Source organism: Diaphorina citri, unplaced genomic scaffold (genome assembly GCF_000475195.1).
Source record: "Diaphorina citri unplaced genomic scaffold, Diaci psyllid genome assembly version 1.1 scaffold780, whole genome shotgun sequence".
Taxonomy (NCBI): domain Eukaryota; kingdom Metazoa; phylum Arthropoda; class Insecta; order Hemiptera; family Psyllidae; genus Diaphorina; species Diaphorina citri.
Window position 1 is genome coordinate 79,500 of NW_007378213.1, and position 23,352 is coordinate 102,851.

The window sequence follows — 23,352 nt, forward strand, 5'->3', positions numbered from 1 at the left end:
TAGTACTTACTTGTGCTACTAAATTGTGTGCCAAGTGTCCGAGGCCGAGTGTGTATTGATACCAAGAGACCACATAGTTTTCAGAGGAAGCGATGTGATTGCACATGTAGTCCGTACACACTTGCATCAAGTCCTGGGGAAGTAATAAAACAGAGAATATAGTAGTACATCTCAGTGGCCAAGTGGAGTCTCAACCCAGAAGTGCTGGGTTCAAATTTCAGCAAGGGCAGAAATTTTTTGACCATTCTTTTCCCTCTTCGTCTCGCTGGAGGACGTAAAACTGAGAAAAAAGCAGCCCTGTCAAGCCACAGACAGTAACAGTGGCTCTTGAGGGTACCTGAATGGGACTACGGTCAAGTCTGTCTCAGGAAGTAGGGTACAACGACATGATTATGTACCTGAATATCCCTCATCAGACCCCTACGATTCGGGGGCCTTGAGCTAGCTCTCTGGCTTAGATGACACCTTTTGGTATCCTCTTAATGGGATAGTATATGAACTCACAGCTTTCTCTGGAATAAACCTGAGTGTGCAGACTCTTTAGAGGTGCTACAGGTGAATTTTGGAGGAACTGAGGAGGGTGAAATATACCAGTGAGGGTACGTCTAGGTTCCATCAAGGCCCTAGGATAGCAGACCTATCAAACCCCTCATTAGACCCCTTCAGTTCAGGACCTGAGCTAGCTCTCTGGCCCAGATGGCACCTCTTGGTATCCTCTTAATGGGATAGTATATAAACTCACATCTTTCTTGGGAATAAACCTGAGTGTGCAGACTCTTTAGAGGTGCTACAGGTGAATTTCAGAGAAACTGAGGAGGTTGAAATATACTATAGTGATGAGGGTACTTCTAGGTTCCATCAAGGCTGGGGGATAGTAGCTCGGGTAGGGGAAAAAATACTGGTCACAATAGATCTACAGAGGTCGCAGTGTTAATTGCATACTCTCTTGGGGAGTGAAATATACTAGTGATGAGGGTACTTCTAGGTTCCATCAAGGCCGGGGGATAGCAGCTCGGGTAGGGGAAAAAATACTGGTCACAATAGATCTACAGTGTTTCACTTCAGAGGATAATGACGAGTATCTGTTTCGACCATCACTCCTCAGTGCTCCAGATTTGCCTGGTTGGATATCTTATTTGGACAGTAGAGCATATGACCAGGGCTTCATCTATGGAGTGCCGCCTGCAAATATGACTAAAATTACGGTAAGATGTTTTGTTTTTGAAACTTTTTTTTTAAGAGGTTTGACAGAGGGAACTGTAACTGCTAAGGTCTTATCATCCCAAAATCAAAGAGAGAAGGAAGACAGGATAGGAGAAAGCCGATCCAAGAACAAACATTATCCCATCAGTATAAAATCTGCCCCGGGTGGGAATCAAACCCAAGGCCTAGCACTTACAAGGCAGACGCACTACCAACCAAGCTAACTAGGCTGGCTAAGTTTTTGAAACTAAAGGAAAGGGGAGAGTGTGCATCCCAAAATCAAAGAGAGAAGGAAGACAGGATAGGAGAAAGCCGTTCCAAGAACAAACATTATCCCATCAGTCCGCCCTGGGCGGGAATCGAACCCACGGCCTAGCACTTACAAGGCAGACGCACTACCAACCAAGCTAACTAGGCTGGCTAAGTTTTTGAAACTAAAGGAAAGGGGAGAGTGTGCTCATTGATAAAGCACATCAAAAACTTTGACGATAATTTAATCCAAAAACCTGTAGTGTGTTCAAAGCTTTGCTTTTCTGAGAAAATCTGCACATAGCTCTACTCAGCCAACACACATGTACATACATAACCATTATTGTTCTATCCTATTGGACTCAGCCAACACTCATGTTCTTAAAATGCTCTTTTTATTTTCTTGTTTTTAGCTGGAAATAGACGCCCTAAGCAGGTTAGACTATTCGTCCAAGAGAATTCTGTATGAGATATTTGTTAATGATTGCACATGTACATACATAACCATTATTGTTCTATCCTATTGGACTCAGCCAACACTCGTGTTCTTAAAATGCTCTTTTTTTTCTTGTTTTTAGCTGGAAATAGACGCCCTAAGCAGGTTAGACTATTCGTCCAAGAGAATTCTGTATGAGATATTTGTTAATGATTCACATGGTAAGTCTGTATGAGATATTTGTTAATGATTCACATGGTAAGTTAATACTTTCCTGTCCTCCCTAACCAAAGAGGTAATCAAGTGAAAGACAGCCCTTTCAGCGGCTAAGGTCATATCAGGTTTTATCTCTTCTTTTTCACTTTGCTTACCAACAGATCTCCCCGAGAACGAACCTTATCTGCTTTTCTGAGAAAATCTGCACATAGCTCTACTCAGCCAACACACATGTACATACATAACCATTATTGTTCTATCCTATTGAACTCAGCCAACACTCATGTTCTTAAAATGCTCTTTTTTTTCTTCTTGTTGTTGTTTTTAGCTGGAAATAGACGCCCTAAGCAGGTTAGACTATTCGTCCAAGAGAATTCTGTATGAGATATTTGTTAATGATTCACATGGTAAGTCAGTTAATACTTTCCTGTCCCCCTAACCAAAGAGGTAATCAAGTGAAAGACAACCCTCTCAGCGGCTAAGGTCATATCAGGTTTTATCTCTTCTTTTTCACTTTGCTTACCAACAGATCTCCCCGAGAACGAACCTTATCTGTTCAAGATAAAGTTCGCCTGGGCGAGAATCGAACCTACGAGGCAGACGCACTACTCACCAGGTCACCAAACGAACTAGGAGGTCTGAAAATAATTAAAAAGATTTTTTAAAGGGATTTTTTATTGTGTTAAGCATACTTAAATGCTTGTCACAAATATTGTTCCCTAAGTGTTACACCTAGATAAATTTTATGACTTGGCTTGGACTCGAACCACCAACCTCCAGACCCAAATTCCAACGCGTTAACCACTGCACCACTGAGGTTGGTGTCTAAATAAAAATAGTTATATTGTTATGTTTTTTTCGCTTGGTTGGTGTCTAAATAAAAATAGTTATATTGTTATGTTTTTCGCTTCCCAGTGCCTCCTATAGAGAACGCGGTTCAGATCAAAGTGAGCAACGTCAATGTAGATGATATGTTGGATCGGAATGGTACGCGACTCAAAGAACTGGAGGAGATATTTCGCAATCAAATCTGGAACGAAAGTCGCAATGATCTGAGAACGACGTTTATCAAATCCGCCACACAGATGGGCGAACGATTGCCTTTGGATCCTGAGACCCCGGTGGGGTAAGGAAACTAGTGAATAGAACTCTACACTAAAAGAGTGTAGAACAAGAATAAAGTGTAGAACTCAAAAATAAAGTGTGTACGGGGCTCAGTGAATAGAATAGAACTCTACACTAAAAGAGTGTAGAACTCAGAAATAAAGTGTAGAACTCAGAAATAAAGTGTGTACGGGGCTCAGTGAATAGAATAGAACTCTACACTAAAAGAGTGTAGAACAAGAATAAAGTGTAGAACTCAGAAATAAAGTGTGTACGGGGCTCAGTGAATAGAATAGAACTCTACACTAAAAGAGTGTAGAACTCAGAAATAAAGTGTGTACACTAAAAGAGTATAGAACTCAGAAATAAAGTGTGTACACTAAAAGAGTGTAGAACTCAGAAATAAAGTGTGTACACTAAAAGAGTGTAGAACTCAGAAATAAACTGTGTACACTAAAAGAGTGTAGAACAAGAATAAAGTGTGTAAGGGGCTCCTTAAGGTACAATAAGGAGGAAAAGTTCACCCAGTACATCAGTAAATTTCCTTTACGGGCTTCAGGATGATTTTTTAAAAAGGAGCCACCAGAATAAAAGTAGGTGTTTTTGCATTTTACCAAATTCCAATCGGTACTTAAGATATTAAAGGTGGCTCTTTAAATAAAAAAATGAAATAAAAAATCACCCTGCATGTTGAGTTTTCTCATAATCGCCGAGTTGTACGGTGTATTTTCCCTTCGGAAACGATTTCCCCTATTCAAAATGAGGAATTTCCTATAGTTTAATACAGGTGTTACCAGGCCAACGCCAAAAGAGGGAGAGGGTGACGCGACGGCCAGTCTTGAGATTGAGCCTGGAGGACAGGGCACGAAAACGCGGCCAACCGGGCTAGAGCTGTGCCTACTTAGGCTAAAACACTGTGTTGAACTTCTAAACTCACTTCCTTCGATCAACGTACCCATGTGATTCTAGCGTGGTCATATGGTTGGGAAGCAACGAGAATTTCACCTCCGTTCTACTCCGCTTGGAAGACGAAACTAAACCTCTACGTAAACTAACCCAGTGTCCGAGGGAGTTTAAGAGGACCACTGTGGATCGACATTTCCGCGAATGGAACTTCATTGTGGATTGGTGCTCGTTTAGACTTATGGTAAAACCGGGAGAAGTGTGATTGAACTAAACCTGTTGTGATTCCCTCTGTAAATAACTATCATCAATAATAATAATAATAAGAAGAAGAAGAAAAAAAAACCTGCTGTGAATCTAACCAAGCTAAAACTAATTTGTAGTAAAAACAAAAGCCGAGTGTTTGAATTAATTTATTCCCTTATGTGTGTCTTTTTCTAAATTTGTTTTAAATTACTACCATGTGGTGTAATTCAATTTTAGTAACTGTATTGCTGTTTGTTATTGTAAATTAATGAAACTACGACTGTTGGAATTTTAGATTTTCCCTTGTGTGTTTTTTTATTTTTAACTTTTTGTTCTAATAGATCAGTTGCGCTTACTTAGGTGATGTTTCAAAGTCATAGAACAGGAAAAATGAGCACCAACGGAATTTTTCTTTTTCTTCTACGGCTTCTAGATACCGAGATAAATCGATTTAAAAAATACCGTTAAATCGTGAAGTTTGACGTCACGGCATACGCTCCCGTAGGCAATGACGTCATAATTCATGACTCCCGCTTCCTTTGTTTGTGCGCAAGCGTTTCTGCGCAGTTCGACGTGAAATCTGACGTCACAACTCTTTGAACTTTTTCATTAGAACGGCAATTAATTGAAGAAATAAGAAAACTAAGTAGAAGATTGACAAAGTTAGCATGCTTGTTTACATGTTTGGATTGGGAATATGAACTGAACTGTCTAATCGTCATACTCAACTGCTTGCTAACTCTTCCAATGACTATTTATTTGACCTTTTTCTGCCTGAGATCGTTTTAGCGAGTTTGATTCTTCTCCCTGTACATTTCTTTTATTCCCCAATTTCCCAACTTTTGAACTACACCGTATGAGTTAGAAAACAGTAATAAAAAAACATTAAAATCTATGGAAAATCCTTAATGGGTAATAATTCATCTTTCAAATAGAAAATAACGTTTTTTATATGAAATTATATCTCACAGAAATTTTTGCATAATAGATAACCAAGCTTCGAACATTATGTTTAGGTATGATGTTTATGGCGTATGTACTTCGCTTGAAGTTCACTGGAAGCATTAGAAAATCTAATAATGAATGTAACTATTCTAGGGAAAACAAAAACATTCGTAGCTCTGGAGTTGAGAATCGGAATAATAATGTCTAATTTCTTCATCCTAGCAACAATTACGAGAAAGGAGAAAATACAAAAGATAGGAATATCTGAGAAGAAAGCTAGGGGCTATGATAGGACAAGGCTCTGAACTTTAGAACAAGATATTATACGAGGTATATCGTCTGATTTTCCATCAAGTACACTGACAATACTGACATCATTATTCATTACTACGGACATCATTCTACCTTGGGCAATGCCTTCTTCACGTTAAGGTCTCTGATACTGTCGAGGTAATGAATTTTGTATTTTGATTTTCAGAACAAGAAGCGAATATTAGCGGAGGAGAGTGATAAAATCAACAAGCAGAAAGCATCTCACCTAGATGTTACCTATAGCAAGTGGCAATCCGGTCTATACAGACACGAAGTACCCAACAAGAACTATTGGCTGGAACTTGCCTATGTGGTGGTACTTCCATCTATAATACTCCTTCTGTTGGGCGCTTTTCTCCTGTATATTTTCTATGAGATAGACGAAACCTCGTAAGTATTGATATCCGTAAAAAAGTATGTAGATAGAATAGAATAGAATATACCCTGTTTACACTGCCGAAATGAGACTGAAAAGTCCCTTTACTCCCACAGTCTAAACAAAGTCACTTATGTATTTGGTACAAAATAAATTCACAAATTACAAATAAAAACCTTGCTTAACCTCGGCTTGGCTTGCTCGGCCCAACCTCGACTTGGAAAATGGCAAATGCCATTTTACAATAGAGGATAAAAACCAAAATAGTACATACTAGTGATTTCAAAGTGGGCAACTGTCTTCTTCTTTTCTTCTTCCTCGCCTTTTCCCGTGTTCAGACAGGGTCGGCGCTTTTCGTCAGCCTCTCGGTCAGCCCTAGCTAGGGTGATTGCTTTTAGTTGACATTTGGTTTAGGCTACAAAAAATTGACGAGTGGATGACCTTCGCACTCAACCATTGCTCTTTAGCAAGGGAAATTTCAGGCTGGTCTACTACCTGTTAATTTCAGGCTGGTCTTCTACCTGTTAATTTCAGGCTGGTCTACTACCTGTTAATTTCAGGCGGCTTTGGTGAGAACACTTTTGTTCAAGAATAATAGAAGTTGAGGCCCCAAAAGGATACACTGGGGCCTTTGTCTGTATCCTTTGTGACTTGTGACCTTAGGTTCATCACATATCCTAGTAATTAGCTAATTAGGATCTATTTTTCCATATTTCCATTAAGAAAGTGAATTTGACATCTCCACCAACAAGGGGATAAGGGAGTTCGTGATTAGTGGAGATGTCAAAATCACCTAGTTTTTTCTCTTTATCGATACGAGTGCCTACATCTTAGGATAAACTACTTTTTCAGCCCTACGTCAAAAGTACCTGGGTGTAATTTCATTCACCTACCTATCCCCTAAAAGTTAACTCATCAATATATAAGTAGTCAGATATTCTCCCTGTCTAAAGTTTATGCGTGGATGATACTCAAGGGAGTTAGGTAGAAGATGGGGAGTTAGAAGGTAGAGGAGAGGGTCATTCTCTATTTCCTTCCTGAGTTATAAGGTTTCTTCCGTGTGTTATTCAAAACCAGGAGTTTCCCTTTCAGTTCTTTCCTCAACCGAGAGGGCTGAGCTTATACGAATCTACCAGACAAAACAAACCCGTCAGATTATTATTTGGGCTAGGTATAGGGGGGTTCTCATAACGGGGGTTTTACTCACCATTCGACGACAAGCTACCCGCCTCCTCAATTTAACCTCACCCAACATGAGTGGAGCCGGGAACCCAGCAGCACGCGGATTCCCCAGATGGTCACCCATACAGGTACTAACCACGGTCAACGTTGCTTAATTTCACTTATCTGTAAGGATTCAACGTGCTGTTTCCACTGATGATTTTTATTTGAATTTGAAAAAAGAAGGTTTGGGAAATCTGACATCTCCACCAATAAAAGAGGATAATCGGGGAAAATTGGTGGAGATGACACATTTAACATCTTTCTACTTCAAGCCTTCAACCTTGAAGGAGTCTCAATCATTAACATTCATTGAATCATATGTGCATTATGTGCCAATTTTGGAAGTGTTGAAGACTTATTTATCTTGGGACTTACCTTTGGTGGCTTTACTTCTACATGCATTATTATTCTTACTTTTTTATGAGCTGATTGACATGTACAGTAACTGGGGTATTTTGGGACACAACTTTGGCGACTTCGAACAGTACTGAAAGGGATGCGTAACAGCTAAACTGTGTAATCAGATTACATCTCATTGGACAGGACATTTCCAGTTTATAGTAATAGTGCTGATAATAGTAATAGTTATAAATAGGTAATAGTAGTAGTATTAGTTATAAATAATAGTAATAGTGCCATAAGTGCGTTCTACCTCAGTTTGATTCGTGACTTGAGTCACGTCCAATATTTTTTCGCGCCGCCATTTTATTTTGATCTATAGAATCCTCTAATAAAATAATAATAATAATATAAAAAAGTAAAATTTGCGTACGGATTTCCCGGAAAATGCCAAGAAACTTCGCTTGTTTGGGGCTGTGAGTTTTGAGGGATTAGTTTGACGAAGTTAGTACCTAGCTAAGAAAGAGTTTTCGTGTACGAATAGGTAGATATTGTCGCGGTCTTATTAATGTATTTATACGTTCAAAAAGAAAAACTCAGTATTGTTTAATTATTTTTATTACAGTTTGTTGTTTTGCTAAAGCCTTGCTCAGTATGCTCTAAGCTCTAACGTAAACTTGCAAATGTTGGTACCTATTCTACCTAATCTTGGTATTCTAATCTTGATTCAAGATTATTCTAATCCTGATAGTTTAGGTACTCAAATTTATCTGATCTCTTTTAAAAACTAAAATGGGAATCTTTTAGTTTATAGTTCAATTTCTTTCATTACATGAACCTGACTATTATTATACTTTGTTCAATAATCTTGCTTGAAAAACGGAAATATTCTGCCATTTGATCCAAGCTTTTCAGGATGGAATCTTTTGTACTTTTTGGTAAGTCGTGAGAGATTTCGAACAGCTCCTTCTGTTCTGTTGCTGTTCTGTTCTGCACTATTCAATCTTCTGTTCAAAATAGGTATTCTTAGCTTTTCTCCTGCTTTTTTCTTCCTTTTCTTTAGGCTATTTCTTCGGAAAAAAAATGAAAACTGAATCATAACTTTGTTTACTCTCTGTGAACTCAATGTTCTTATTTCCCATAACTTCGCCGGGTTTTATAACTCGCGTCCTGTGACCTTTTACCTGTGAACTTTACAGCCTGGCTTGAATGTTATAACTTCAAAGGATCGGAAAGATGTAGAAGTATTTAAGGCTTTACTGTATTCAATTCATTATTATTAGCCTAGCTAGCTTGGTTGGTAGCACGCCTGCCTTGTAAGCGCCAAGTCACGGGTTCGAGTCCCGCCTTAGATGTACATACTTATCCTTAACAGATAGGATTCGTTCTCGGAACGGCTGTCTTTCTCCGATCCTGTTCTTCTTCTCTCTTCGATTTCGGGACGATAAAACCTTAGTTGTTCATAGTTATCGCTCTATCAAAACTCTACAAAAAAAATCTAATCAATAGAACGATAATTGTTATGATCATCTAGGCAACTATCATCCAAATTACTTACTTACCTCCTTATCCCAACAGGTTGTTAACGGTTAACATGTTACATCAGAATCATCAGATAGATTAAGGACCCTTCTCAAAGATTCCAAATTAAGTTGTTTCAGAATGTGCTTTTGAAATCCAAGAGAGTGCAGAGATTATTAAGTTTGGTGCTATCCCTACAAAAGTTTATTTCCTAGAGGTTTCATAGAGTCTTATTGTCCCGAAACCGAAGAGAGAAGGAAGATAGGATAGGTGAAAAGAAAAAGCCAGCTGTTCCGAGAACGAACCCTATCTGTCTAGGATAAAATCCGCAGACGCTCTACCCTCTAAGCTAACTAGACTTTCCCTAAAAAGTTTTTCGATTGACTTGACGGAATTATTTGAAGGCCAGACTGATCAGAGCCCTGAACGATTATGGACTCCCCTATTCCTGACTTTTAACTCTACGCTCAAAAAAAAGTCAATTTTAGGTTATTTTCCTTTCGAGAAACTTACCATTGCACCATTCCATTCAGTTTTTATTTCTATTGGAGGAGTGGTCAATTTTTCAGAGATAGTACCAACCTTTGTAGTATAGTACTTTGAAGATCCTAATAAAGTACCTGCACACGCACATGCATTTTGTTTCCCAAGTTTTAAATCATATAATAATTACAGCTTGTAAATCAGACAAAGAACTCATCAGCCCAATTTGGGGCCGGGGTAATCGCCCACGGGGCGTTACTATTGGGGCGTTCATATGTCAAAACCATAATGGTTCTATTGGGATTTGGGATCCACGCATGCATCCTGGGATTATTGGTTTTTTACCTACTTTGAGTGTTTAGTGGCTTTTGTATTCGCCCAGTCGCCAATGTGTGATTGAGCATTGAGATTGTGGTGGATTTGATTCTCACCCGGGGCGGATTGTACACATACTTTCGCGGTATACGATGCGAGTTAAAAGCCGTTTTGTTTCTCTGGTGTTTTTTTTCCACGAGGTTAGACAGAGATTGTAAGCGCTAGGCCGCGGGTTCGATTCCCGCCCGGGGCGGATTTTATCCTGATGGGATAATGTTCGTTCTCGGAACGGCTGGCTCTTTTATATACCCTCTATTTGACAACAAGCTATCCGCCTCCTCACATTAAATCTCACCCAGTCTGAGAGGGAGTGTGTAAAGTCAGTAGCACGCGATTACCCAGATGTTCATCCATCTGGATACCAACCACGCTCAACGTTGCTTAACTTCAGTGATCCACCGGGAACTGTTGTCTTCAACGTGCTATGGTTGCCGGCAATTATTTATTGGGTTTCTTTGAAATCTTGTATCTCCTAGCTGATTGGTCGATTTTTGAGTTTAAGATGGTTTTCTAGTATTTATACAACTTGCTGTTCAGAACGATAAGGGGGAGAGGGTACACAATAACTGGTTCACCCTGTCCTGTGGACAGCCCTGTATATCTTCAACTATTTAATGAAACAAAATCTAATAAATGTTAATAATAAGGCAGATATCAGATAGTAGGTAATATACACAGCTGATAGGTATAAGGTATTAATGTAATTAAGAATTAAATTCCCAGGCACACTGTAAAAAGAGATACGTGGGAATCTTATAAGTTTTTAGTTCAATTTCTTTCATTGCATGAACCTGTGACTATTATTATACTTTGTTCAATAATCTTGCTTGAAAAACGGAAATAATCTTGCTTGAAAAACGCCATTTGATCCAAGCTTTTCAGGATGGAATCTTTTGTACTTTTTGGTAAGTCGTGAGAGATTTTGAACAGCTCCTTCTGTTCTGTTGCTGTTCTGTTCTGCACTATTTAATCTTCTGTTCAAAATAGGTATTCTTAGCTTTTCTCCTGCTTTCTTCTTTCTTTTCTTTAGGCTATTTCTTCAGTAGATACCCTCGGGAAAAAAAAATGAAAACTGAATCATAACTTTGTTTACTCTCTGTGAACTCAATGTTCTTATTTCCATAACTTCGCCGGGTTTTATAACTCGCGTCCTGTGACCTTTTACCTGTGAACTTTACAGCCTGGACTATTATATTCTTTGGAATCCCACATTTTACCATTTACAGGTCTGAGGTATAACCTTCCCACTGCATTTTATTTTAAGCATTCCTCGCATATGCTTACAAGTTGTACGTATATCTGCACAAGTTCCGGAGCTTATTATGTAAATCAGGCTTTAGTTTGTTTAGAAAACTATAAGAGAATATCTAGGTATACAATTAATAGATCTTATGAACAATATATTGTATGTCCAGGGGATTTCTCAGCCTAACCAGGCTCTGGGGCTGATTCCACAATGGTGCTCCTCCTCGTAACATTTTTTAAAGAGGTTTTGGTAGAGGGAACTGTAACTGCTAAGGTCTTTTCGTCCCGAAAGCAAAAAGAGAAGAGAGATAGAATAGGAGAAAGCCAGCCGCTCCGAGAAGAATATTTATCTCTTTAGGATAGAATCCGCCCCGGGCGGCAATCGAACCCGCGACCTAGAGCTTAGAAGTTAGATGTACTACCCTCCAAACTAGGCATTTTTACAGAAAATACCAGGTTAGTTTTACCTGAATTAGGATCTGCTGGTTTCCGACCCGTTGAGGACCTTAGGGGTGGGGCACACGGGGCCGAACAACCCCCTCTGTGGACAGCCCTGTATATATATTCAACTATTTAATGAAACAAAATCTAATAAATGTTAATAATAAGGCAGATATTAGATAGTAGGTAATATACACAGCTGATAGGTATAAGGTATTAATGTAATTAAGAATTAAATTCCCAGGCACACTGTAAAAAGAGATACTTATTAAAACAAACAATATACAGGGTGGTTGCCAGTGGAGTAAATACTTTTTCGGGGCCCGACAAGGTTTCGCCTTGGGGCCCTTATTGTTCAATTTTGGGCTAGGGGGTTGTGGATACTCTAAATTGGGCAGCTAGTTAGCTAGTTTTCCAATATAACTATAATTGGGGTCCCTGAATATCCCAGCAGGATTGGGATGTAAAATTGTTGTTTAATAGGTTTAACGTTAGAACGTTACTGCATAACTGCTTTTATATAAACATCCCCCAAGTCAAAATCAGAGTTGACAGCGAGATTCTAATCAGAAATCTGAATAGAAGTGTCAAAAATCTTGATACCTAGATAACTGAAAAGCAATTTTGTTGGAAATTGGTTCTATCACTCCCTTGGACCTTTTATGTGAGACTCTTCTAGGGATATTCACTTAAGGATATTCACTTTCTTCTACAACATGTCAAAAATCAAAATGTCTTCTTTGTGTACTTGTCAGGAGGTGACATTGGAGGGATTGAACCAGAGGGTGGTAAAATCCTTACAGGTGGCGTTGTTTTTATGTACATACATAGTTGTTCTCTTTATTTTTATTTTATTATCATCATCATTATTATTATTATTATTATTATTATTATTATTATTATTGAGTTTAAGATGGTTTTCTAGTATTTATACAACTTGCTGTTCAGAACGATAAGGGGGAGAGGGTACACAATAACTGGTTCACCCTGTATAAAGTCTATGGAACTTCTAGCTGATTGGTCGATTGTGAGTTTAAGATGGTTTTCTAGTATTTATACAACTTGCTGTTCAGAACGATAAGGGGGAGAGGGTACACAATAACTGGTTCACCCTGTATAAAGTCTATGGAACTTCTAGCTGATTGGTCGATTGTGAGTTTAAGATGGTTTTCTAGTATTTATACAACTTGCTGTTCAGAACGATAAGGGGGAGAGGGTACACAATAACTGGTTCACCCTGTATAAAGTCTATGGAACTTCTAGCTGATTGGTCGATTGTGAGTTTAAGATGGTTTTCTAGTATTTATACAACTTGCTGTTCAGAACGATAAGGGGGAGAGGGTACACAATAACTGGTTCACCCTGTATAAAGTCTATGGAACTTCTAGCTGATTGGTCGATTGTGAGTTTAAGATGGTTTTCTAGTATTTATACAACTTGCTGTTCAGAACGATAAGGGGGAGAGGGTACACAATAACTGGTTCACCCTGTATAAAGTCTATGGAACTTCTAGCTGATTGGTCGATTGTGAGTTTAAGATGGTTTTCTAGTATTTATACAACTTGCTGTTCAGAACGATAAGGGGGAGAGGGTACACAATAACTGGTTCACCCTGTATAAAGTCTATGGAACTTCTAGCTGATTGGTCGATTGTGAGTTTAAGATGGTTTTCTAGTATTTATACAACTTGCTGTTCAGAACGATAAGGGGGAGAGGGTACACAATAACTGGTTCACCCTGTATAAAGTCTATGGAACTTCTAGCTGATTGGTCGATTGTGAGTTTAAGATGGTTTTCTAGTATTTATACAACTTGCTGTTCAGAACGATAAGGGGGAGAGGGTACACAATAACTGGTTCACCCTGTATAAAGTCTATGGAACTTCTAGCTGATTGGTCGATTGTGAGTTTAAGATGGTTTTCTAGTATTTATACAACTTGCTGTTCAGAACGATAAGGGGGAGAGGGTACACAATAACTGGTTCACCCTGTATAAAGTCTATGGAACTTCTAGCTGATTGGTCGATTGTGAGTTTAAGATGGTTTTCTAGTATTTATACAACTTGCTGTTCAGAACGATAAGGGGGAGAGGGTACACAATAACTGGTTCACCCTGTATAAAGTCTATGGAACTTCTAGCTGATTGGTCGATTGTGAGTTTAAGATGGTTTTCTAGTATTTATACAACTTGCTGTTCAGAACGATAAGGGGGAGAGGGTACACAATAACTGGTTCACCCTGTATAAAGTCTATGGAACTTCTAGCTGATTGGTCGATTGTGAGTTTAAGATGGTTTTCTAGTATTTATACAACTTGCTGTTCAGAACGATAAGGGGGAGAGGGTACACAATAACTGGTTCACCCTGTATAAAGTCTATGGAACTTCTAGCTGATTGGTCGATTGTGAGTTTAAGATGGTTTTCTAGTATTTACAACTTGCTGTTCAGAAAGATAAGGGGGAGAGGGTACACAATAACTGGGTCACCCTGTATAAAGTCTATGGAACTTGGACCCGAATGGGAAACGGGTTTGACAAGATTTCTTCAACAATTTGAAGATCCCTATCTCTCCGTATTTTTATATTTTTCATCCTTCAGGTTGATTCCACTTGAAAGTTATGTGTGTGGCTAATATGTGGCTATATAATATATAACAACTATACTTCTGAACTTCATATATATGGGTTTAAGAATGTGTGCTAAGTTCTGATCATAGAGATGTGATATATCACCTTTCTTTTTTCTATAGTCATTTCTTTTTGTGTCTTTTGATACCAACCTGTTAATTGGCTAATTAATTAAAAGATCATTAAAGGCTGTCTCTATTTAGAATCGTGTAAGCTTAACCCGACTTTTAAGGCTGTTTGCTCCTACACCTAAGCTTTATGTGTACGTTTCATTACCTAAGTTAAAAAAATAGAAATCCGCCTATTTCTGAGTTTCTAATTTCCAAACTTTGCCTTCTTTTTTGATTACAGGTAAGCTATCCTGACATTTATTCACAAACACAATACAAATGTCACTGACACTCTGGGTAAGTCATGTAAGTAAGACCTTGCTAGATGTCTATTTACGAAACTGAACAGGAGCTTTTATTAATTTATTTATTTATTAGCTACTTACTTAGTCTCGAAGTCTTGCGCTTACTTATCTGGATTTAGAGGCGCTATTAAAAATCAAACAGAATTTGTTGTGTAATTCCATACCTGTAGGATTATGTATAGCAGGGGTGGCCAAACTTTTTTCATTGCGGTTCCCTTCATAACTTTCAAAAGTGTTCGAGGTTCCCCCCCCCCCCCCAACCCCACCCAAAACAATAACTGATTCACCCTGTATAAAGTCTATGGAACTTCTAGCTGATTGGTCGATTGTGAGTTTAAGATGGTTTTCTAGTATTTACAACTTGCTGTTCAGAAAGATAAGGGGGAGAGGGTACACAATAACTGGGTCACCCTGTATAAAGTCTATGGAACTTCTAGCTGATTGGTCGATTGTGAGTTTAAGATGGTTTTCTAGTATTTACAACTTGCTGTTCAGAAAGATAAGGGGGAGAGGGTACACAATAACTGGGTCACCCTGTATAAAGTCTATGGAACTTCTAGCTGATTGGTCGATTGTGAGTTTAAGATGGTTTTCTAGTATTTACAACTTGCTGTTCAGAAAGATAAGGGGGAGAGGGTACACAATAACTGGGTCACCCTGTATAAAGTCTATGGAACTTCTAGCTGATTGGTCGATTGTGAGTTTAAGATGGTTTTCTAGTATTTACAACTTGCTGTTCAGAAAGATAAGGGGGAGAGGGTACACAATAACTGGGTCACCCTGTATAAAGTCTATGGAACTTCTAGCTGATTGGTCGATTGTGAGTTTAAGATGGTTTTCTAGTATTTACAACTTGCTGTTCAGAAAGATAAGGGGGAGAGGGTACACAATAACTGGGTCACCCTGTATAAAGTCTATGGAACTTCTAGCTGATTGGTCGATTGTGAGTTTAAGATGGTTTTCTAGTATTTACAACTTGCTGTTCAGAAAGATAAGGGGGAGAGGGTACACAATAACTGGGTCACCCTGTATAAAGTCTATGGAACTTCTAGCTGATTGGTCGATTGTGAGTTTAAGATGGTTTTCTAGTATTTACAACTTGCTGTTCAGAAAGATAAGGGGGAGAGGGTACACAATAACTGGGTCACCCTGTATAAAGTCTATGGAACTTCTAGCTGATTGGTCGATTGTGAGTTTAAGATGGTTTTCTAGTATTTACAACTTGCTGTTCAGAAAGATAAGGGGGAGAGGGTACACAATAACTGGGTATAGGGTTTCTACTCGAAATAGCTTTCTGGTTTATTTTTAAAGTTCATCCGCAGCGGGGGATGGAATATGTCCCATTTTATATCTTAGGATCACCACGGTCTTGAGATTAACCCGTTGAAGTAACAACAGATGGAGACATTTGAGGCTCGAGGGACGACCAAAAAAGCTTTTGTATGATTTTAACAAGACAATTGGATTTTTGGGTTTTGGGGTCGACGTATGGGGACGATTTGGGGACGACGTAAGGGTTTTTAGGCAAAATGCCTATGTGTATTTCTGGAAAAATAAATAAAAGACAGACCTATCGATTTTTAAATCAAAAGGAGGGGGAGATGGAGATAGGGAGAGAAAAAGAGAATGAAAACAGGAGCTATTAATATTTTTAGTGGATGTGCCAAAACTACCAAAAAATCTTCTTTTAAGCCGCGGGAATCTGAACTGGACCTGAACTCAGGGGGTCTTAACTTGAACAGCAATGTGAGTTTGTGAGCCACATTGGTTTAACTTGAACTACCTACATCGGGTTAACGTCAAATTCTTCAAGTTCACTGTTCGAACTCTTAATTTAGAATTATCTTGATGGATGGAAGATGGAAGTATAATGGTTGATTTTTAAGACGCTTAAGATTCCCTAAGAAGAAGAAATCTCAAACTATGTAGTAGGTATACATCAAGGTTTAATCTAGTACATCAAAGAAATGAATTTGATTCACAAAAATCTTGTCATTATCATGCATCAAACCCGGGCTTGAGGTGTCTATAAGATGTCAAGGTCGCACCTGTCGTAGTTCAAGGACACAAGTTAGGGTCCTGGGTTTGATGCTCTTTCAGAAAAAAACGTATACCTATTTTTACTTTCCTTATCCTACAATGAGGAAAGTAATGTATTCGCACAAAAAGAGGAAATTTTGATGACTTGAGCCTTCACAATGGTTGGTCAAAAATGTCAAAATTTGTGTTGATCTTGGGTTTTTTTTATCCACACCCAAAACAAGAATGACTAAAAAATTAATGAGTTGATGGCTAAATACCTAATATTTTAAATGACGGTTGGTAAAACAAATAAAAAATTGAACAAGGAAAAAATGTAAGTACAGATTTTCTTGTTGGAGATTTTATTCAACAACAGAAAAAGTAATTGAAAAAGTCTCAAAACAAAAGTGGTTAATAAAAATCTGGTGTGAACATCACACGACTTTCCTTATCCTATTGAATGATGCTTATTTGAGTCTTCTTTTACCCTAACTTTTACAAAAGGCCCATACTTTTCAGCGCCCTTGTGGTACAAGGGGAGATGGTATTATTCTGTTAAGTTGGGTCTTATCGAAAATAGAGAAGGAAGATAGGATAGGAGAAAGCCAGCCGTTCTAAGAACGAACCGTATCTGTTTAAGATAAGATCCGCCTCAGGCTGACGGACCCTCCGAGAATCGGGCAGCTTCATGTGCCCCTGGGGCCTGATTTAGTGGGCCTACCCTTAAATCCGTCCCTGCCGGTAGAATCATATGTAGGTATGACTTTTACTAACAGATGAGTGGTTTTTGCTTGATAACCTATCATTTGCTGTAAGTGAGATGAAGTTTGCATCTGATAGGATAGCAGCAGTCTGAAATAATTAGGTATTTTATGCTATGTACGTATAAGTTCTAAAGATTTTGAGCCATTAAAGAGATTTTCAAGGAGAAGCAGAAGATTAAAACAGACAAGAGAATCTTTTCAGATTGGTTTAGTTCTAAAGATTTTGAGCCATTAAAGAGATTTTCAAGGAGAAGCAGAAGATTAAAACAGACAAGAGAATCTTTTCAGATTGGTTTACCTCCTGTTGGATCTCTAGTTCTCCAGCTTTATATGCAGATTTGTAAGAGCCCAAAAAGAAAACGCCATCAGTGAGCTAAGCACCATTTCTGATGAGGCCGAGGTGAAGCTAGAAGAGGTTTTAAAAAAAGGAGGTTTGATAGAGGGGACTGAAACTGCTAAGGTCGTATCATCCCGAAATCGAAGAGAGAAGGAAGACAGGCTAGGAAAAAACTAGCCCCGTTCCGAGAACGAACATTATCCGTTCAGGATGAAATCCGCGAGAATTAAACCCGCGGCCTATCGCTTACCAAGCAGACGCTCTACCAACTACCAACCAAGCTCTCTAGGCTGGCAGAAGATATTTTATTTTTTTTATTTTTTATTTTTTTTTAATAAAATTAATACAAATGTTGATAATCATTCAAATAATATTTCAATCATCATTTTCTTTAAACGTCACGCTCTATCTTTTACTCTATTCATAGTGTGTGGACAGTTGGATTCGTTGTGTGTGCAGTTTCTGAACAATCTCACCGGATTGTCACGAGAATGGCAAGCTGTGTGGATATTGGTGCTGGCACTGAGTCAAATACACTCCACACTGTCAGTGGCGAGATAAATAAACACATTATTGACCTACAGGGTGACCCAACATATGACCTATAGAGTGACACAACATTTAATGTCACTACGCTAAAGGTACGTCCACACATAGTCGACCGGCCATCGATCGACATTCATCAATGTGTCGACTGGACTGTTCAAAATGCCTTGACAACATGGATTTACCTTGTCGATCGACGGCCGGTCGACTATGTTTGGGCACACCTTAAGAGACTATTAGCAATATAAAATGTATAAATCAAAGTCCCCCAGTCAGTCACAAAGTTGTCTACTCATGTCCCAAACTAAACTTTGACCTTAACACTTTAATAAATACAAATGAAAAAAAAATTGACTTCTATTCCAGGGGACGATCGTAACCCCATCTGGAGGTTCCCCAGAATATCAGCACATATTAGATCAACCCAATGCTGGAAGAAACTCAAAGGTGTCAGGCCAAGATGATCTTTGACCAAAGAACTTTAAATCTACCTGACAGTTTCACACTGTATACGTATACCAATAATAATAATAATAATAATAATAATAATACATAGTTGGATTCGTTGTGTGTGCAGTTTCTGAACAATCTCACCGGATTGTCACGAGAATGGTAAGCTGTGTGGATATTGGTGCTGGCACTGAGACAAATACACTCCACACTGTCAGTGGCGAGATAAATAAACACATTATTGACCTACAGGGTGACCCAACATATGACCTATAGACAAGTCTTGGAGATGGCTCAACCTGAAGTGTTAGGCCTAGGCCAAGTGTTACTTCTTGATGAAATTATTGTAAGCTACCTGATTTCCATTCCTAGACTGAGGTATTTGCTGTTGCAGCCTTAGACCAAGTTATTGATGAAATTGTAAGCTACCTGGTTACAGGAAGAATTACAAGAGTCCAGAATGAGTGAACTTTATTGGAAGTACATATGTATGTATATTCGTCAGTTTAACCAAAGCGGATAAGGAAAGTAAGTCCAAAGGAAGCAATAGGGCTCCCAAGTCTCCTTTTAAAGCTGCTGATAGTGACAATGGGGGTGGGGGTACTGTCACCTGATCATAAATCAGCTGGTTCCTTAGGTACACTAGATTAGGAACCGTTTCAACGATTTCGTTCACACACTCCCCCCCGGTTTCTACGGCATTATGGATCTCGATTTGTTCGTGGTAAAGAATGTCCCGGAAGTGCGAGCCTACCCAAAGCATTTTATGTTCGGCCTTGTTAAGATCGTGACCGGTTTCGAGAATGTGTTGCGCGAAATTTGATTTTTCGGGTTTGTTGTTACGCGCCGCGCCGCGCCGCGCCGCGGCTACAGACGGCGCAACGATCAGACGTCAAGATAATTCCTCATTATTACCGATTCTATTGGCGTGTCTCATTAATAACGAAACAACCTGTATACTGCTCTATCTCCCAAGCATGAAATTTGCCACATCTTACCTCCCCATTGTTCGATTTATCTTACCTTTCCATTGGTTAACTTTATTAATCCATCTTACAAGACTTTGACATGTCCTGACTGCATGTGTGATCCAAATTACAAGCAACCGAGATATCTCTATCATCAATCTAATAACATTATCATCATTAGCGAATAATTAAATGATCTCAGCCTCGGGTATCGAACCAGGTTCTGGTTGGAAATATTATTCTGCATCAGGTTGATAATGACTGGGAATATGTTTACGCTGCCAATATCTTCACACAAACATACGTACAATCTGCTTGTGTGCATGTTATTTTTTATTTTTTCAATCTATTTTTACTTTCCTTATCCTATAGGAAGGAAAGTAATGTAATCGGGTCAAATTTTCGATGGTCAGTTTTTAGTGTCAAAACACGTTTTGAGGTCCCTAGAGCCTAAATCCAAAGTTTCAGCCATTGGTCCGTGTGTGTGTCTGTAAACAAAATTCGAGAACGGTAAGAGCTAGAGACCTGAAATTTGGTATGTAGATGTCAAATATGACAAGGATGCGACACGAAACTTTTGGTTAAGACCGGTGCAACGCTTGGCGGCATTTTACCGCTTTTTGGCGGTTTTCCGTGTAATTTAACAATATCTCGGGAACGGTATAAGCTAAAGACTTGAAATTTGGTATGTAGTTCACAAATGTGACAAAGATGTTTAAAAATACCGGTAAATCGTGAACTTTGACGTCACGGCATACGCTCCCGTAGGCGATGACGTCACATCAAATGTCCCGAGCAAAGCTCCCTCGCAGGCAACGCATTAATGTGTTTGTGCGCATACGTTTCTGCGCAGTTCTTTCTGCTCCTCCGCTAGCGCGCTTGCATAGTGGCACTACCTAACGGACGAAATTTGCCACATCTCACCTCCCCATTGTTCGATTTATCTTACCTTTCCATTGGTTAACTTTATTAATCCATCTTACAAGACTTTGACATGTCCTGACTGCATGTGTGATCCAAATTACAAGCAACCGAGATATCTCTATCATCAATCTAATAACATTATCATCATTAGCGAATAATTAAATGCTCTCAGCCTCGGGTATCGAACTAGGTTCTGGTTGGAAATATTATTCTGCATCAGGTGGATAATGACTGAGAATATGTTTACGCTGCCAATATCTTCACACATGTACAGTCTGCTTGTGTGCATGTTATTTTTTATTTTTTCAATCTATTTTTTATGTATATTTTTATTTTTGATGTTTTTGTTGTTTGACAAATTGGACTAGTAATGACTAAAGAGTGAGTATAGATAAACAATTATTATTTCCTCATTACTTAAGTGTGGAGAATTGCTGAAAATGTTGATATAAGGCTGAAATCTTCATCATTCCCCCGAAGAAACAATAGTTTGCCATTTGCATGAGAATAAAAGATTAATTATTTAAGTGTAAACTGTTTGTCTATTGACATGTAGGCACTAGAAGGCAAAACACTTATCACTCAGTGATGTACAAGTGCATCATAATCCATAGTCATTTAGTATTCCATGATGACAGTGTCATTTTGTATGCAAATATTGCAAATTGTGTTAAATGATGTTGTTTGGAGCTTTTTCTATTAATAGTTAATATGTAGTAGGCAGATCTTGCACATTTTATAGAGGTGTGGAGAAGCTTTGACAAATGATCCTTCAAGTGATGTGCTTCTAAGTGTTGTATGTTCACTCTTTATATGCTTCTTGCCAGATTGTCAATTTTCCATCAATTAAATAATGCAAGTCTTCCATCAATTAACTGGAAGCTTGCGGCTTTGGAATGAGATCATCTTCATCAATCTCTCCCGGGCTAATTACCTTGTCCAGAAGATTCATCACTATAAACCTCAGTGCTGTGTAATTTAAACTCAATGCTGTATGATTTAAACCCAGTGCTGTGTAATTTAAACCTAATTGTCTTCCAATCGCAAGCATATTTCCAATTCTTCCATTTGCCAATTTATCTGCTCCGTCGTTTATCTTGTTCCAGCGTCCTAATGGTTTTCTAAGTGTTTTCCATGATGCGCTGTATGCACTTTGTGCTAAGGCCCTACACTTTATAAATTGTAAAGAAGGCTATACACGACAAATCCTAAAGTCTAAATGGACTGAATACAATGCAAAACTCATCGTGTAGTTTGTAGTGGACGCAGTCCATTCTGTGATTCTGCTGGATTTCCGGCACGCCCGAAATCGTTCGCGCAAAGCCGTGAATCTACGAAATGACCTTGCTGTGTGTAGGGAATCCCTCGTCCAAAAACAAAGATTAATCAATGATCGTATCGTCCAAAGGCGGCTTGGCGCTTAGCGCTGTATTACGTATGTGAATTCAGCAATGTTTTTTCTAACGCATACGCATGTAAAGTGCAAATCGGAATGTTGTGGTAAAAAAGTTGACTTCTATTCGAAAGCCATGCATTCGTGGACTTGTGTATAGACGCCATTATTTGACTCGAATCCTTTGAACGGTGAAAAATTACCTATACTGGGGGGGGGGGGGAAGAAAAAAAACTAGGGGGCCGGAAGCCCAATCGGGTGACGGGGTTCCGGCCGCCGTTTTCGTCAGCCTCTCAATCAACCCCAACTAGGGGGTGATTGCTTTGTGCTGACGTTTTTCTTTTTATTTTTTTTTTTTTTTTTTTTTTTTTTCTCAGTGTACCTGGATTCAAATGAATTCATCGTGTGTAGTCACCTTTAAAGTATCCCCACGTTTTTCCAATGCGTTTTCATGACCTGCCTCTCGGAATTACGTCTTGGAGTGGATTTTAGCAGACCTCTAGCACGATTATCATGTTTGCTTCTGCCATTTGCATCTGTAGGTGTGCTTCCTGGCACAATCAGAATGTCACTATGTTGCGATTGAATAATTTATTTCGTCTACATGCTAATGGATTGTGGCGGCTGACGGTATTTTAGTATCAGCTATTTTAGTATTTTAGGCCGCGCATTTTAGTATCAGGGTTAAGCTTAAAAATGCCCAAAAACCCTGAACCTCTGCTTCGTGTTATTATAGGCCGGTAGGCACTTCGAACTCTTGACGTTCGCGCGCTTTACGGCACGCTTGATACGAATCTACGAATGGTCAATGATGGGGAATCAAATAGCCAATGGCTTGAGAAAAGACCCAATAAACCAACCAATAAATTGAAATAAGAACTACCTTTGCAACAGTTGAAGTTGAAACCCACTGCTAAAAACAATGTTAAGGCGGGTTCTCACGTTCAACTTTTTAGTCGTTCAACTGTTGTTGCTCAACTTTAAAGTTGAAAGTTGAATATGTTTTTTGCTCACTTTTCAGCACTGCTGTCAAACACCAACGCAATTATGTTTGCCAGGATTGAATAGGAAAAAACAAATACATTGAGGACAAACAATGATGTTACTTTGCGTTTGAAAATTTGTGGATAGAGTTGTGAATGTTGTGATGGATTGATTTGAAGATGTACACATTCTTGGTAGTACCTAATTCCAATGATACCTAGTATGTTGATATGTTGTTGTTATTATTTTAGAAAATTTTGATTTTAAAAGATACCGTGAAATGATCACACATAATAATATACCTAC

General features: G+C 38.8%; 2 protein-coding genes across 2 annotated transcripts in view; one reads left to right on the forward strand and one right to left on the reverse strand.

Moving 5' to 3' along the window:
- LOC103512008 overlaps nt 1-154 on the reverse strand; it is a 7,311-nt gene extending 7,157 nt beyond the window's left edge. Inside the window, exon 1 of the mRNA XM_026825604.1 lies at nt 11-154. Coding sequence (XP_026681405.1) covers nt 11-127 — 117 coding nt within the window. The 5' untranslated portion in view covers nt 128-154. The remainder of the gene's footprint in view (nt 1-10) is intronic.
- A 907-nt stretch (nt 155-1,061) lies between these two features.
- Nucleotides 1,062-23,352, forward strand: part of LOC103512009 — a 36,389-nt gene continuing 14,098 nt past the window's right edge. The window contains exons 1-5 of the mRNA XM_026825607.1: nt 1,062-1,205; nt 2,031-2,109; nt 3,020-3,230; nt 4,178-4,355; nt 5,781-6,004. Coding sequence (XP_026681408.1) covers nt 1,191-1,205; nt 2,031-2,109; nt 3,020-3,230; nt 4,178-4,355; nt 5,781-6,004 — 707 coding nt within the window. The 5' untranslated portion in view covers nt 1,062-1,190. The remainder of the gene's footprint in view (nt 1,206-2,030; nt 2,110-3,019; nt 3,231-4,177; nt 4,356-5,780; nt 6,005-23,352) is intronic.